General features: G+C 28.3%; 2 protein-coding genes across 2 annotated transcripts in view; both read right to left on the bottom strand.

Annotated features, from left to right (window-relative positions):
• Positions 1-3556, bottom strand: part of Asator (tau-tubulin kinase asator) — a 492107-nt gene extending 488551 nt beyond the window's left edge. Inside the window, exon 1 of the mRNA XM_075362723.1 lies at positions 3547-3556. The gene's annotated coding sequence lies outside the window, so the exon portion shown is untranslated. The remainder of the gene's footprint in view (positions 1-3546) is intronic.
• Gat (sodium- and chloride-dependent GABA transporter) overlaps positions 1-17773 on the bottom strand; it is a 99770-nt gene that overhangs the window by 18721 nt on the left and 63276 nt on the right. Inside the window, exons 4-10 of the mRNA XM_075362729.1 lie at positions 15430-15613; positions 13865-13997; positions 10321-10455; positions 7566-7669; positions 6895-7019; positions 4625-4737; positions 3006-3137 (exon numbers count right to left, since the gene is read on the bottom strand). Of these exons, the coding sequence (XP_075218844.1) occupies positions 3006-3137; positions 4625-4737; positions 6895-7019; positions 7566-7669; positions 10321-10455; positions 13865-13997; positions 15430-15613 (926 nt within the window). The remainder of the gene's footprint in view (positions 1-3005; positions 3138-4624; positions 4738-6894; positions 7020-7565; positions 7670-10320; positions 10456-13864; positions 13998-15429; positions 15614-17773) is intronic.

The following is a 17773-nucleotide window of genomic DNA, read 5'->3' as shown; positions in this document are numbered from 1 at the left end:
ATAAAATGTTGATGATTAAAATTTTTACAAAATTTCAAAAGTCGTATTATAAAAATACCGAGTCACCATACACTTTTTCCGACTATAAAAACAATTATCCTTTATATGTTATTGACTGTTCTCGACAAGATGAATCAGTAAAAGCAGGAGTTAATAATTTGAAAATTAAAATTGAAACTGAAGAAAATTTAAAAACCCAATACAACTACATATTGTTTATTAATATATGAACTGAGTTGGTTATTCACCATTAACTGGTAAAGTAGTAAAACAAGAGTAGTTGGTTAGATTTCTAAAGATTATTAATTTTTTTTTACATGAAAGAATCATTAACCCTGTAAAAAATTGCTAGTAAAATATTACGAAATATTTAATTTTATAAAATATTTTGGTCAATCGAATTTGAGTGAGCTAATTTAGATACATTAAAGAATCACTATCTTGTAAAAAATTGAAACCATAAAAAGAAAATGAAAAAAAAATTAAATCATTATTTAATTGAAATTTTATGATTCTTTAATCAATATTCATTTTGAGCCAGAACCGTTCATTTATATCTACTTACACATAATATTGTAATAAAACACAACATTAAATATGATGGAAATTCATTTATTTATACAAAAATATAAAGAATAATTTAAAAAATTATATAATCCAGTAACAGTGACTTTAATTGTTATTGCAGTATTTTGTTTTTTACTCTCAATCTATTAAAGATTAATTAATTACAGTAACAGGAATTTTTTTTCTGTAAACTTATATTACATGAAGGTTCATTTTTATATAATTACAAAAACCCGTAGTAATTATTATTAAATGCATATCTGTTTTGTATATTATCCTGCTATTCTTTATATGAAGGTTAATTTTGTCAAATGAAGGAAAATAACGTACTGTGCCAAATGAGGAAACTGTAAACATTTCATTTAACTTATTTAATTGGCGTTTACCAATCTAAACTTACAGATTTCTTAAGCGATTGAGTTCCTATAGAGACTTTTTATCGTGCGGATCATACAGCAATTTTCTGGGATCCAATCAACTAATGCCTAAACTCTCAAATTGTCTCACGCGATTCAGTACTACGTAGGCCTGGCCCTTGGCAAAGATGTGAGTGCTCAGATCTACGAAAGCTCTATCTAGGGTAGTCCTTTGTAGTTCATGCACCGTCACAGTCCAGCACAATATTAGGGACAGCATACGCCTTCTACGCCTTCCACTTTGTCCTGTCCTAAAGCATAAAATTTGACAATATTTCGCTCGATCCTCAATCCGATGCCGACAGCATTATCTCTAATCGTACTATCATCGCTCTACAAAGACCATTTGTGGGAGCTGGCCGGGTTCAAGCTAGTCTCGGCGTAGCGCAGGTCACTCGATTTTTCTGAATATATCAGTTAATTTTTGTTCTGGTTTGGTTCCATCGCGATTTTGTATTATACTAGTAAATAGTTTGAATTTTGAAAATCAGAAGATTGGTTACCATTATAACAAAATTTCCAATCAACCGTGATCTGTTAGATCGAAAATGTAACTGATACAAGCAAAAGTAAGCCTTCAATTTACTAACAAATACCCAGTTTGAATTTTGAAAATCAGACGATTGGTTAAAGAGATATAATAAGAGCACCCCATTGCACCTCCTAAAACAGCGTCTCAGGCACCCGTTTGTTACCAGTTGATGGTCACACGAGGTGTTCGCATCACCTCACCGCTCTAGCCGCACACGCAGTTCATTAATAATAATGAAGCTCATTATTATTAAACCGAATTTTTTGAAATTTATTTAATATTATTTTATTTTATTAACATTGATTTTATTCTATTATTTTTGTAATTTTATTCATTCGATTGATTTTAATCATTCACTTCAAACCCAGCTAACACAGTGATGGACGCTCATAGTTCAGTAATTTAATTCATTAAAGTTTGTGCTTCAACCGGGAAATCTCCACTAATACATATATATATATATATATATATATGACACTCCCGGTAACGTAAGGATTCCGCCGCGGGGTCATATATCTAAATCGGTTCGGCCGTTGAGCTGCTACGATGGAACAAACAAACAAGCAAACAGACAAACAAACAAATAAACAAACAAACACACACACACACACACACACACACACACACACACACACACACACACACACACACACACACACAAACAAACAAACAAATATACATACATACATACATACATACATACATACATACATGCATACACCGTAAATAAATTACACTCCTTTTAGGGCAGTCGTGTAAAAATTTTGTTCTTAAAACTTTTTGTGGTTTTATATTATCATTTCACTAATTTTTATTAACTAATTAATTTATCTGCTCATCCATTATGCAATAGTTAAAGAGATCTACTTTATATTTTTATTTTTATAATTATTAAATAGTAGAATGAATGCTAGTAGCTCTAAACTGTGTTAAATAAGAGATTAATCATTTTCATGTGTGTCAGTTGACAGCTTAAAAATGCATTTTTTTAAAGAAGTAATGTTTTAATTTGTAGTCTATACTATAAAATAATAAATTATAATGAGAATGCATAAATAAATTACATAAAATGTAAACATTTATAATGCATATTAGTAGGTAAAATAATCTTTGGTGTACAAGAAATGTAAAATTGTCATTATAAAAGATAATTATTGTTAATTCTTTAACATACTGCTTCTATTGAGACATACCCAAGAACAGTAGTAGTGCAAAATGCTAAAGACAAAAAAACATGTTGCAGTCAATCTCTGTGGCACAGTGGTAGCATCTCAGCCTTTCATCTGGATGTTCCGGGTTCAAATCTCAATCAGGCATGCACTACAAAATTCCATTTCCATATCCCACACACAGGCTTTCAAGCTTATGTGGTGATATCATCAAGGAAAAGAAAAAAAAATATATATATATATACAAACATATATAATAAACTAGTTGTTATTTTATTATATTTTATAAATTACATTTTTACATAAAGGTGATATATTTACCTGTGATATACAAGAAAACCCGACTAGATATGAGAGAATGCAAACAATTCCAATGAAAAGTTCTTTCCTTCTTCTAAGTAGCTGTGGGTATTCATCAACCATGGCTGTTATAAATCCTTCCATTGTACAAAACTTTAAAAAAAAGAAGCATCATAAACATTAAAAATATTTTTTGTTTTATTGAAAGTTAATTAAATTAATGAAAAATTACATATATGCATAACCCAACAAGGCAAAGTATTTACCCAAACAAGAACACTGGAGTGGTTTTGTTTAGACAGAGAAGAAGTCTTATAAATAGATAGTAATTTGCTTTTATTTTCTATAAATGATTATCTTATATATCTTATTATACATCACAGACTACCACAATTATTGCAATAAATAAATTCTTTATTTGTCATATAAAGCTGATTTATATGATAGTATTTCATAATAACAATCATATGCATTACAGAATGATATACATTACATATACAGAATGATTTTAAAACAATATTATAATAGTGACTGTGTTAAAAAAAAAATAAATAAATAAAACTACATATAAAATAATTAATATGTAGAGTTTCTAGAAATAAAGGTTGTGCTATACATAATCAAATTGATGGAATGATACTGCAGGATACAACATACAAAACATTTTGTGCTGTTTATTTATCACAAGAAAATATATTACACCACTATCATCAAATTAATTAAACATGGAAATTCACCGAACCACTGATTTCTTACTTGGCTTTGCCACATAGTACAGAATACCACTGAGCATGATTAACATGAGAATGTTCATATGGAAAAATATAAGTAAGCTTTTACTATTATTTCAATTCAGCCTCGATAAACTGATTTTAGTTCTAGTAATATTTAGACAATACACATATAAAAAAAGGATAATTAATAAACCAGGAAACATGTTTCCTGTAAAGATGTTTATTTGCCATTATCACAACTGATGAGATGATATATTCTACAAACTGAAAATTTTAGGATTGGTATGATTGAAGTCTATATTATTCTTGTAGAAAAGTAAAATTTTGATGCATTGTTGCACAATTAGTTTTATTTTCCTCACACTGGCTGTTCTTGAATATTTGCTAACAACTTAATTTTGTCTACTACTGTATGAATGTACAGCAAGTATTTTTAGCATTAAATTTTAGTTGATTTCAAGTCTTTTATGTAGAACTGAAATCCAGGTTTTTTTTCTCTCTGGTCTTTTTGACCAGAGAGCTAGCTGTGTTTTAATAAATTTCTAATTTACTCACAATTATAGATTCTGCAACAGCATGGAAGTGAATTGCTACAGTCCCCATGGCCACTGAAGTGATGTTTTCATGTTTTAGACAGAACTATAAACAGTTTTATCTTTTGTAAAAGTTTACAGAGTTTTACATTTTGTGACACCAAATACCTGATTACTTTCAGAAGAAATTTCATATGTTATTTGAAATAATAATAAAAGTTTCTTAGTTTGATTGCTCTCCCTAAACAAAGTTTTCTGGATCTGCTCCAGAATACTCACAGAATCACATGTGATACAATATTCTTTTATGTGTGGTGATATTTTATTACATATTAATTAATACTACTCCTGATTTCAGTTTGAACTTTCATACCTGACTGTCTAAACCAATGAACAGTAACATTATAAAGAAGAGACAAGACCAAAGTGGTGCTCCTGGAAGTTGTAATACAGCTGATGGATATGCAAGGAAAGCCAGACCAGGTCCTAAACATTTAAAATATGGTTGTGATTACAGATAAACAAATATAATTACATTAAATTTTAGTAAATAAAAAATGATTAATCTGTTTACATAAAGTGGCCAGTGAAATAATTAACTGGAATAAATACTCAATGAAATTTTAACTTATTTTTTTTTTTTAGTTTTAATGAATATTACAATTTTTATTTGATATATTCATAAATATCTTTTATTTGTATATGTATATTTATGAATCTGTAGCAATCAATCATTTTATTTAGTGCATTTCATATCTTACTTGCCTGCTAACTTTTGTTTATATAATGCAAACCTTTTGTAGAATAAAAAGCATTAAAAACTGTTTTTCTGTCAAATGAATATTTAATAACAGAGATATTTAATTTAATCATAATAGGACAAAGATCTACAGGAAGACCAAGAAAAAGATGTATAATTGTATAAAGGGCGACATAAACAGTGAAAGATGGAAAAGGTCTTCAAGGATAACTGGAGAGACAGAATTAAGTCCAGGTCATCCATTACCTATAGCCTGATGCAATAACAATTAGTTAAATAAAGGAAAAGGGTGATCATACTTGCTAGCCTAATAATTTATAATCTAATCAGACATGATATGTGCATGTATTCAATCTATACAGATATTTCACCATCTGCTTTTGACACAAATAATTAATATTCATATAATATTTTATATAAATATTAATCTTGATAGTAAAAGTATGTATTTAAAAAAATAACATAAATCATAAAAATATGTAAATTATTTACAATTTAACTGCTATATATGTATTTATAATTTTTGTTTAATTAAACAATTACAAAATACTTCCATCAATATTAACAAGTGTGAAAGAATATTTTAAAATAAGCTGAAAAATATTAATCATCTGATTTAAAAATTATATACATCATAAACACCAGCAATGGGTGTTGTAAATTTGTTTAATAGTAAACATTTATATTTTTTTTAAATAACATTAAATTTGTCACAGCACGTTCCTTAAATAAATACAACATTTATATGTCTTTTTTCCAAATTGACACTAATCATTTAGACAATTTATTGGCATCTTAACTGAATTAAAAAGACAGATTATTGAAAAAATGATAAAAATGAAGAACAATCAATAGAAGTAAAAAAAAGCATTACTTGGTATCAATTTTATAAAAATGATGTTTATATGTAGTGATGTCATAATTGTATACTATTGAAAAAGTAATGAATAATTTTGTTGAATATTGGATACTTCTTAATATAATTTCCATAAAAAAAGGAAATTGCAAGCCGTTAATAATTTAAAAGTATTTGTTATATTATTATTAAATGTTTGAAAATAAAATATATGTATTGCAATGCTAGAATAACCCAATATTATATTTATATTTATATTTAAAAATAGGAACTTTAAACAAAGTAACTGTTTTAAATTACAAATGGTGATTATCTTTTTAAAAAAAATCATGTCTCATTTCTGAAAACGGTTCATATCTTTGAAGTATACGGCATTGAAAAAATGGAATTTCAACCAATAACAACGTTAATGGTAGAATTAAAGAGATGTATTTGTAAGGAGTAACTACACCCATTCCATAAAAATAATTTTTGATACTAGAACAATTTTTCTGAAGTGCCAAAAAAAGTAAAACTAACAAGTGGAACTTTTTGAAAATAAATAATAAGCACCATAGTGTCGAATAATCAAAACTGATTATTTGAGTAAGTCAAAAGAGGAGTGCGTCAAAAGTATGTACAAAACCCACTGAAATGTCTATGATATTTAGCCCTACAAGTTACACCTTCAATCTGTTATATACTACAAGAACTGGCTGTATATTTAATACCATTACTCATAGAGAAAGCAGTTTTGACTAATACCTCTTGTACCTCAGGTTCTTTATATACATCAGACCATAAAAATAGTGAAACAGATAGTGCAAAGCAATATATTAATATACCCTTTTATGTTGTAATACAATGTGTTATATATATATATATATATATATATATATATATATATATATACTGTTTCATCTCAGCAGAAAAAAAAATATATATACAAATATTCTAATTAAAGTTATAAAACTAGATCTCTCATCATTTTTTTGAATAGAATGGGAATTTATATTAAAACAAAAATCATAAGTAATCAGTTTCTTACCAGATGCAGCTACCTCTCCAACTGGTTTTTGCTGTTCATGGGCCATAAATCCAACGACTGAAAAGATTACAAATCCAGCAAACATACTTGTGCCTGAGTTTACACAGCATACAATAAGTGCATCTCTGAAAAAATTACAATTTTTATATTAATAATTATTCCATATTTAACTCCACGTATGTTTTCAGAGATGATATTTCGGGTATATAGATAGTTTTTATTATGGAGGTTATCAGCATCAGATTCCAAAGACATGTACGTATAATATAGCTAAAATAGAAGTCAAAAAGATAATAGCTAATTCTAATTATCATCTGTGAAATACCCAATATGAAGCACAGTAGCTGATTCCGGAATTTACCTATAATTTACCTATATTTATATTGTGTCTTGGTCACTTCTGTACTGTACCACTTCTTGGTAGAAAAACTGTATTATTTTTAACTTCTAGAATGATCCCTCAGTCTGTTAATGATAATAAACCAAAGTGCATAACCCACAAATAATTAACTCATAACAAATGATAATGGTTATATAACAGAAATTAATTTTTTCCTCTGTCACAAAAAATAAAAACATTTGACAGAATGATCAATAATAAATTTATCAACAAATCACATGTTAAGGTCATGGCTGAAAAAAATTATAAAAATAAATAATATCAATCATACTTATAAACATTGTTGGTGAATTTGTTGTAACTTCCTAATGCAACCAAGGTACCAAGTCCTAATCCATAGGAAAAGAATATTTGTGTCACAGCATCAATCCATACCTGGAATAATGAAAGATTTATTGACAACTGAAATTACACCTCCATTTTTAAACACTATTAACGTAATGTGTCAATTCAAATGTTTGAATCGCATGAATACAAACCTTATAAGATGATTGTGCAGCACAAAAAATAAGATTTTTATAAACCACAGTTTGAATTTTCACATTAATCTGTCTGCTAAACTGTAATAATTTAATTGGAAAACTGAATTTGAATTTCCTAAACAATTTTTTTTTTTAAAATGGAAAGCATAATTTATATGTAAAAATTTTTGTTTATACTGTGTGTTTTATTTTAGTTAATTTATAAACTATTTTTAATTGTAACAGCACCCAAACAAGATGATTTATTAGTAGCTGTAAGATGGCAGCTTTTAATGCAATAGTTTATACAGCAAACTAGGTGCAGCTTGGTCTGAACACTTATGGCGGAAAAATGGATTTTATTAAAGATTCAACTGAGGTTGAATGATTTTACTAGAGAAATCATTATAGCATACAAAAATGAATCGACAAAAAATGAATTAAAGACAGCAGAACTACCTTACTTCAGAATGATAGAAAAGAAAGACCAGATAAAGCATAGTCAAAAATTGAATATATCTTCCTTTGAGCAACAACATAAAAAATATTACTTAAACATTAACATTCATAAAGAATATGCTTTTTATTCTTAGAAATATTAAAGACAAAACTAAACCAACAAGAGAACAGACATCTACAAAGTAATATGACAAGATGAGATTTATAATTTATACTATATAAAGTATCAAAACAAACAATTAAAACTAGAGAAAAGGAAGATTTGGCTTACTTCTTGTAAAAGTAAGAAGACCAGAGAAATCGGCATTAGTCCAATATTGCTAGAAAACTATTCATTAATTCAAGGTGTCCCATTTGAAATGCCCTATTTTTATTTAACTATATCTCCCAAGATATTACTCATATCGACATGAAACAAAAATTAAATTAAAGCATGTCTTAATAAGTTATAACAAAAAATCACATTACATCGCATCACCTCCACATGTGCCCTACTAGTCACACAAAGAATATCCAGTTGAAGGTAATTTCTTGCCATGTTCATTGAAGAATTTCTGGTGTGATGGTTGAAATGGCATTCTGAACGCTCTCACACAGCTCCTGGATGTTTGCTACTTTTGTTGTATACTCCTTGCCTTTGACATAACCCAGAAGAAGAAGCCCAGGGGGGTTATGTCTGGTGATCTGGGTGGCCAAGGAATTGAACCCCCTCTTCCAATTCACCTACCAGGAATCTTGACATGTTGGAGTAGTTTGCATTCCCAAAAATTGAGCAAAGGCATCCTAATATCCTCATCCAGTTAGATGGGCTCCCCTGCATTGGCTCCTTGAGGTAAGGGAAAGGCTGGGTGAGATGTTTCCTGGTTAAGATAAGGCTGGATGAGATAACTTGATAAGACAGGCTTTAATTTAATTTTTGTTTCATATGAACATGTGTAATATTTTTGGAGATATTGTTAAATAAAAATAGGGCATTTCAAATGGGATACCCTGTATATTTATTACAAATATTATAAAATTTCATAATAAATAACAATTACATTCTTAGGAAACTTACATTATTACCAATAAAAACGAAAATGCATTGTTAAATAATGACAGAGGCCAATATTGACTAAAAACAATAATAAAAACTACCATATTCAATATACTAATAATTTTCATAGCCTCCAGCTTGTTTAAAACTGCCCTTACCACCCTGTAACCAGGGATGTAATATGACACCTAGCTAATGAAATGAAACTGTTAAAAAATCCTGTTTTGTTATGTTGTAAAGAGTATAAAGACCAAAAAGAATACTAACCTAAATCTAAACCTAGTCAGAACCTAAAACTACAAACTAAATAAATAATAAGGAAAATCAAATTCTGAAAACAAACTAATATGATGGCACAAAATATTGTGAAAACATAAAAAAGAAAACCTACACTGAAAAGAATATATAAGATGCATTTAGACCTTTAATATTCACTTTAGTAACGTGGCCAATTTCTTTTTATCAAAGAAATCAACTCTAAAAAATATTGTGGTGATCATAACTAACACAGTGCATTAAGTTGAATGTGACATTCCACAGAATTTCTTGGCAATTAGGGCATTTATATTTGTTAGGACATGGTGAGCCTGTCTTTGGTGGAAGTCAAGACTCATTGGTTTTTTGTCATTTATAATACTATAACTTAGTGTGAAGTCTTAATAGATTTTATGACAGCAGATTTTGTCAAGACCCAGAGAAAGAAATTTCAGGAATAGAGAGACAGCAAAGACTATAGCAAAATATTCATTTGATCCAACAGATAAATAGGTCTCAAAATATATCGATGACAATGATTCCAATCTGTGTATTCTAGATTCAATCACACAAGAGATCTTGTAAACAACTAAACATGTATTAATATCAGTAAAGGTTTGCATTCTAATTGATCCTACCAAGATTATGCCATGCCTTGTCAATAATATCAGTTATAAAATTTAAAAAAACAACAGATATTTGTCTAACCATAAGGATAAATTAGTTTATATATTTTTATTGACTAAAGTAACCATCATTAAAAAATAAATTTCAATTAAAGTACTTTAAAAACAGATACATTTTATGAATCTTACCTCTGAATCACCAAGTTTTGAAAGATTTGGGCTGATGTAAAATCGAATTCCTTCTGCTGCTCCAGGTAATGTAATACCTCGAATCAATAGGACAGTCAGCAAAAAGTATGGAAATAATGCAGTAAAATAAACAACCTGGAAAAAAAATATTTGCATTTTTTAGTGATCATGTCAGTATTAATTGAATCACAGCTAGTATTTCAAATGTTTTTAAAAGGGAAGAAATGTTGAATTCTAATAAAATTTTTGTTTAAACTGTATATTCAACTAATTATCAAGTATGTCCAATTTGAATATACATTTAATCCAGAAGTGACAATAGTAACATTCTTTTTTTTATGTTCTTCAGTTTTTAACTATATTGTATCTATACATTGTAAACTTTGAATCTGAATGTGACAGCCATGAAGCTTCTGATGTTTATTTTTTAATTAAATTCACTAAATTTGCATAAAAGTTATGTAAAGGTTTACATCTAATCTTAAAATTCCTTCTGAGGATTCCATATTTTTCAAGGTTAAAACTAGTTAAATATTTCTTACACAGAATATATTTATAAAATGTGGAGGGAGATATGTTGTTAGAATACTTAACTGAAAGAATCAGAAACTATTAACTTATAGAAAAAACATCTGAAAATTAAATCCGAGCTGATTCGTTAATGAGATTTCCTAGAACTTTACAAATTTGAAACAAAAAGATATGAGTTAAAAAAATTAAAAATACATAAGTTTAGTTAAATATACCTAAAATACTTTGTGTGTTTAAATTGTTTTCTTAATGTAATTACATAAAAAAAATTAAGGAAAAATTATATTTTACAGACACATGAAATGAAAAGAAGAGTGGAATGATGGCAGCAAAGTTATTTAAGTACTGCTAATTAAAAGAGAATTAAAACAGATTTTAGCAAGAAATTTATACTTGAAAGCCCATAACATTACAGAAATCTTTGCTTAAAACTTTTGTGATTTATACAGAATAATTCATTATTATTCTCTTGAGGAGCCATGACTACTTTAAAAATCATTATTTCAAAAAGCACTAATATAAAAAAATTCAGTGATATAGGTGGACAATATGGTGAAAATCTTTTAAATAAGTGTATAAAATATCACTATGATATGAATAAAATATACATTCATTTGTGCAGCGAGTTTATTTATTTCATATGCTTTCTCCTCTCTCACTTAATTCATTCCATTGTGTCATCTATTTGTTTCTTTAATAAAAAATTCAGCTAACACAAAATAAAAATAATTGGACCCCATTATTTCATGTTAAATATCTTCATTATATTTACGTAATAAAAGTAAAATGCTAATAACTAAACCGATGCAGGTCAATCCATTCGGTGCACAAATATACAGAGTTTAAACAATTTTCATTCTCTCCAATTTTAACAGAATTAAAATTTATTATATTGCTCATATATCAATGCCAAGATGATTGTATATACTCTTTCATATTCAATTTAGTGTGGCCTTTACTGTAACAATACTATTTAATCAATTTCTTAACAGTTATTATCTTCTTGTCATCTCTATCATTGCTGTTATAGAGCAGCTTAGTCATCAGGCAAGCTGTATGAATATCTAATTCTTTATGGTTACAAATTCATCCAAAAATTAAATCCAAACAGATTCGTTAATGAAATTTAATAAAAATTTACCAATTCGAAAACGAAAAAAAAATGAATTAAAAAAAATTGCCAAAATACAAAAGTTTATTTAAATATGCCTAAAATTTTATAGTGTCTTCAAATTGTAAGTATTATTAAATTACGTAAAAAAAGTTAAGGTCTTTTTTTAAATGTCCCCGTAATATGTAAAATTATTTCTGTAATAAAAAATATCACTCATCTTTAGCTAGGAGGGATATACACAATAATATCTTGTTTCATTTGTTCTTGCAAATTCACACTTTTGTGAGGGATTCTCCATGTAAATTTTCGTAAATAAGGAGTCTATCACTGCCGTTTGTCTCGCATTTCCGATTGTTCCTAAGTTTAGCTGCAACTCAAAGCGATTCAATAGTTTGAGTATGCGCATCCGTAATAGAATTAACGAAATTCTCTGAATGATTGACACTGTGATGTTCGTAAAACATTCCAGTGATATTTCGTATTCCCTGTATGCCATCGGGGTAGAATTTGGCGCAGCGTAATTTCCTTACACCACCAATAAATAAATAATCCAATATTATGGATCGATTATTTTAAAATTCTCCAGCCACTTCCCCTTACGCCGACAATTTTCCGTTCTGCACGTTGTACTATTGCAACGCCTACGATCGACTGTGCACTTGACGACATAATTTGTTGGCCTTTAGGACATATCCTTCTCCGATGTAGAATTCCGCATCGCTGAAAGTACTGTACGATATTTCGAGTTAGCTTTCACAGCAAGTTTAAACAAGGTCACTTTACTTCTACCGCACCACCACAACAACTAAAGGCGAATAAAGCAAAGTTATGTATTAGCTAACATAAAATAAATTAATCAGAAATATAAGAAAAAATTACACTTAATATGAAGAGTAACATTTTAATATTTCGGATAACAGAAGAAAATTTGTTTTAATAACTCAATCGCATAACTACGATCATAAGTATAAGATAAAACTTACTAATAACAGTGGACATTCTAAAAAATACTCAAAGTTCTGCTATCAAATAATTAATAAATTTTCCCCCTTAAAATTAATTTTACTGAAAAGGTGCACGTTTTTGACAAAGAAGAGCATCACTTCAAGGAAAAAAGTAATTTTTTGTGGAAAACTCAAAAATTCAAATAATTTTTAAAAAAAATTATTTTTTATTAAGGAGCGCCTGCTTTAATCCGTGACTTCACTAGCATTTTCACTTATTGTAAAGCGCTTATCACTTGCTTTTGATCAGCCATGGGAATTTGTAAATCAGACGTTTATGTCTTCATCACCATTATCTCCTTTCCTCTTTTACAGGTTATATTACTTCTTTTTCTTCCTTGTCTTGAACCTCACCAAAAATGTCACCTACACTTGATTCGCCAAGAATGATTTCGTTGTCATCCTTAGTAACGAATAAAGAAAACGATATGATAGCGATATCATTCCAATTTTTGGAGTCATTTGTTCCCATGTTCGCATGAAGCAAGTAGGATAACATAGCTTCGTATTAGCAAACATCAGCGAATACCAGTGTTCCTGGAGTTTTGGCCCATGATATACGCTCAAAAGTTATTCATTTTTATATTTAAGCTTTAAACTACTACATTTGAATAAAACGTTATTTATGGTATATCTCCAGATGCAATTTTTTTGTGACGTTTTGTAATGAAATAAGTTCAAAATGTAAATTATTTCTATTCACAATTAGAATACTGAGAGTCAAGAAGAATTTAGAGCATAAGTAAAAGTATTCTATTCTAGTGCACAAACGAAAAAATGCCGAACTAAAAAAAAATTCGATGGAAAAAAGTGTTACGATTTTATTATTTACTACTTAGTCTAGGATCTGATACGTAATTTTACAGCATGAAATTTTTAATTTATAATACGTTACCTTGCCGGTCCACTTCACTCCCTTCCAGATGCAGAAGTAACACATAACCCAGACCAGCAGTAATGTACCGGCTAATTCCCACCTTATTCCTCCAACATATTGAACACCCTCTGAGATTTGTAAAACTCTACGCCTGTAGGGCAAAAGAGATAAATCTTTGGATTATTTATAGTCTTACAACTTAATAATTTCAATTATAGTTGGGTTAGTCAATTTAAATAAGGTAATGAATAGGTTATGTATGAATGTATGTAGGTTAGGTTATATATCAATTAATAAAATAAGATGGAAAGTTGAGCAAGATATTTAGTAGTAAAGGAATTATAAATTTCCTGACTACTTATTTAACTAGAGAGGAAATTTACACAGAACTATTCTAACGTTTATTGAAATAAATTCCTACATAAAAAACGCTCAAAAATCGTTTACAAAACGTTTAAAATTCTAGACAGATCAACTGATTTTTATTTGTTTATAAAAGCATTTTCTATTTACAAATTTGGGTAATTATAAGATTTAGTTTTTCGAACGTGGCACTGTTTGATATAACAACCACTATATATAACCTCAAAAACAGCTTACCAAATTCCAATATGATTTCCTCGAGCGCTTTCGGCTATTCTGCCGTCTTCAAGAGGAGTTTAATTATGATTAACATAAATTATAAGATTATTAACAAAAACTGAGATAATGCTAATAGGAAATTGGGTAAAAGGATAAACTATTAAAAAGAATAAAAGATAATGTGAGAGAAATTCAGTTAGAATATATTTAGAACCCAAACCAATCAGATAGATATGCTAAGATATACAAAAAGAAGGCCATGATCCAATTCGAAAAGGTGTGAGAAAATAAGATACAGCCTAACTTCATTGCTTTTCAACTAATGTATTAAACAAAGCGTAAAAGATTTTAAAGAAAAGTTTAAGGACGGAGTAACAATTTATGAAAAATGAAAAAATCTTTCGTTAACGTAGTTATTTTAACTGAAACTAAAAATGCACTCCACGAAAACGTCTAATTAAAGTAGATTCGTAGAAGATTCAACGAGTGAACAGAACTTATTTCCTGAAGCGACATCATTCCAAACACTATTTTTTTTATTTTATATGGATTTACAAAAAGATAGTTTTTATTAAAAAAATTTTATATGCTAAGTCTATCTTCTATTGAGGGTTTTTGTAAATATATATTTCTGTTGGCGTGGTGTCATTCACAAACTACACATTTTCACAATTTAAGCTGCAGAGAATATAATTTACACGTATAAAAAGTAAAAGTGGTTTTTCTTCTTGAAATAAATATAAGAAAAATCAATTTGATCGGTCATATGTTAAGGTATCCAAAATCAGTGGTTTTATTAATGGGAAGAAATGTAGAAGGTAAACGTTTTCAGGAAAATTTCAGAATATATAGACAAAATAAATTAAATTATAGGCAGGATGTAATAAATATGATGAAATTAAAATATTAGCGCTGAACAGAAAAATATGTAAAATTCCAACAAATCAGAGTTAAACCTTTTGCAAAGCAGATCTAAAAACTATAAAAAAATAATTACTTACTCCCAAAATTCTTTAACAGGATCAGTAAGTTCTTTTACGGATACATTTCTATTATTTATTTGGCAGTACGCTGTATGATAAGTAGTATTGAGGTATTTTTTCCAACATGTCAGTGACTTCCTGTCGTATGGATTCACGCAATATTCCGTGTTCCAGTAGTTGTTACATGTTCGCCAAGGAACGTCTGTAAAATGAGATAATCATTTTAAAATAAGCATTTTATAAACAATAAAACTAATATTTACTGTATTATAATACTTCAATTTAAATTGTAATCGTATAACATGCTTTATAGAATGTTTAATTAAAATATTTAAATTTCTAAAAATATTTAAATGCTGTGATTAATAACTAATGGATTGGTCTTAACCGGTTCTTAATAATCGGTTTAATATTTCCTTGTGACATGTATAGCGTTAAGAATAACTAATGCAGTAAAAGAATTTTAATAACTTTACGTTGTTTTTTTTTTACGTAGTATACGGGTAAAAAGTATTATTCAGATAAAATACTCAACCGAGGATAGTTTCTTAATCCTTTATTTCAGTTGTTAAAAGTTTTGATATTGTAATGAAGCATTATAAAAAGAAATTTCAAAAGAATGGATTAAATAAAAAGATATCAAAATAAAGGAGAGCTTTCATGCTTAAAAAGAGATCTTTTAATATCAAACATTTATCTAGAAGATGGAAAAAATAAAAAATATCTACATGGAGTATGGACGTTGATTCTGGCGATAATTTATTAATGATGAAATTTAGGTTAGATATAAGAAATTAAAAGAAAACCCGAAACAAAATAGATGGGATACAGCCAAATAAATACTTATGAACAAACTAAGTACTGAAGTCGAAATAATCGGGGGAAAAATGAATAAATTTAAGAAGAGGAGATTGTTTAGATAAATAAGATACTTTAAATAGCAGAATAACAACTCAATTTCGGATAAGGTGAAATATATTAAACTGATGGATGTACACAGAAAGTCGTAAAAGACGACAAAGGCAAAATGTTGTATTGACATGTAAGGAATTAAATTAATAGAAGCGTGAATATCGAAGTAAGAATGGTTGAAGTAGAGATGTATTAATGTCAAATAATTCGTATAAAAAATACATTTTAAGTTTTTAATTAATTAACTGTAAGAAGTAATTAATTACTTACTCACAAAATTCTTTATTATTATAAAGAAAATAATTACAGAAAATGAAACGTAAAGAAAAATTAGAAAAAATTTGGGAAATCGAAACCGACATTTGATAAGATTAGCGGTCCAGGAGGAAGACCGCTGTTAAAAAGAGTATAAGAGAGGATTAATAGGTGATCAAAATGCATAGTAGAACGTAGTAAGAAAAAATTTTGACGAAGAGTTAGAGGAGAACAGGAAATTGAAAATGATTTCAGAAAATATTGCACTGTCATCAGAATTAAATTTTTAATCAGAACTAAAAGATTTAATCAAGAAAAAATTAATTATTCACCAATTTGACTTTTTATCCTATATGAAGGAAGTAAGACTGGCCGTTAAAAATTAGGATAAAAAATTTAAGAAATTATAGGGGGGATGATTAAAGAGGAACTACTCCACCCGTAGTCCGATTTTTATAAAATTGTAACAGCATCAGTACTTAAAATACAGACGAATCACCATATAAAATTTCATGATTCTACGTTCCCCGTTCCAGAGATAGGTAAAATAAACATCGACACACGCATACGGATATTAATGCATAACTTATAACATTGCGCCTTAATTTTCAGTTTGTTTAATTTTGTACTAAGGTGAACTCAAACGTTGAGAAGTGAAAAAAATTGGTATCCAAAATTTTGACCCGCTACAATAATTTCTTTAACAGCTTTCTACACTGTAAGCCAGGAAATCAAAAATTAATAGCAAAAATGGGTCTTAAAAACTATAAAAAAATTCTCAGGAAATCATCTAATATTATTGTAACAGCTCCCCTATCATTTGTAAACCAGCATGGTACGTCGGAAAAACTCAATATAGGAACGTCCAGAAATGTTATAATTAAAAATCAAAACGATATGTAAGATAAATTGTAATTGATATTTACAATTACGATTTTTAGCGGTATTGAACTGTAGAATTTTTTAAATCGTTCATAATCCTTTGAATAAACTAAGTAATACAGTAATAACAAAACTTCAGAATGAATTTAAATTTTAAAAGATCATTTAAATAAAATAATTGTTTTATGTGAAATGAATTTGAGTTTTAAATGATGATTATTAGTATGTATCTACGTAACTTTAATAAAACGTACGTACTACTTGACAAACCCGGCTGTTTACTCGACTAACTTGTTTATTAAATCCGGCGTCA

The sequence above is a fragment of the Lycorma delicatula genome, chromosome 4 (genome assembly GCF_047948215.1).
Source record: "Lycorma delicatula isolate Av1 chromosome 4, ASM4794821v1, whole genome shotgun sequence".
NCBI lineage: Eukaryota > Metazoa > Arthropoda > Insecta > Hemiptera > Fulgoridae > Lycorma > Lycorma delicatula.
The sequence above is the reverse complement of the archived record's forward strand: the minus strand, read 5'-3'. Positions and strand labels throughout refer to the sequence as shown.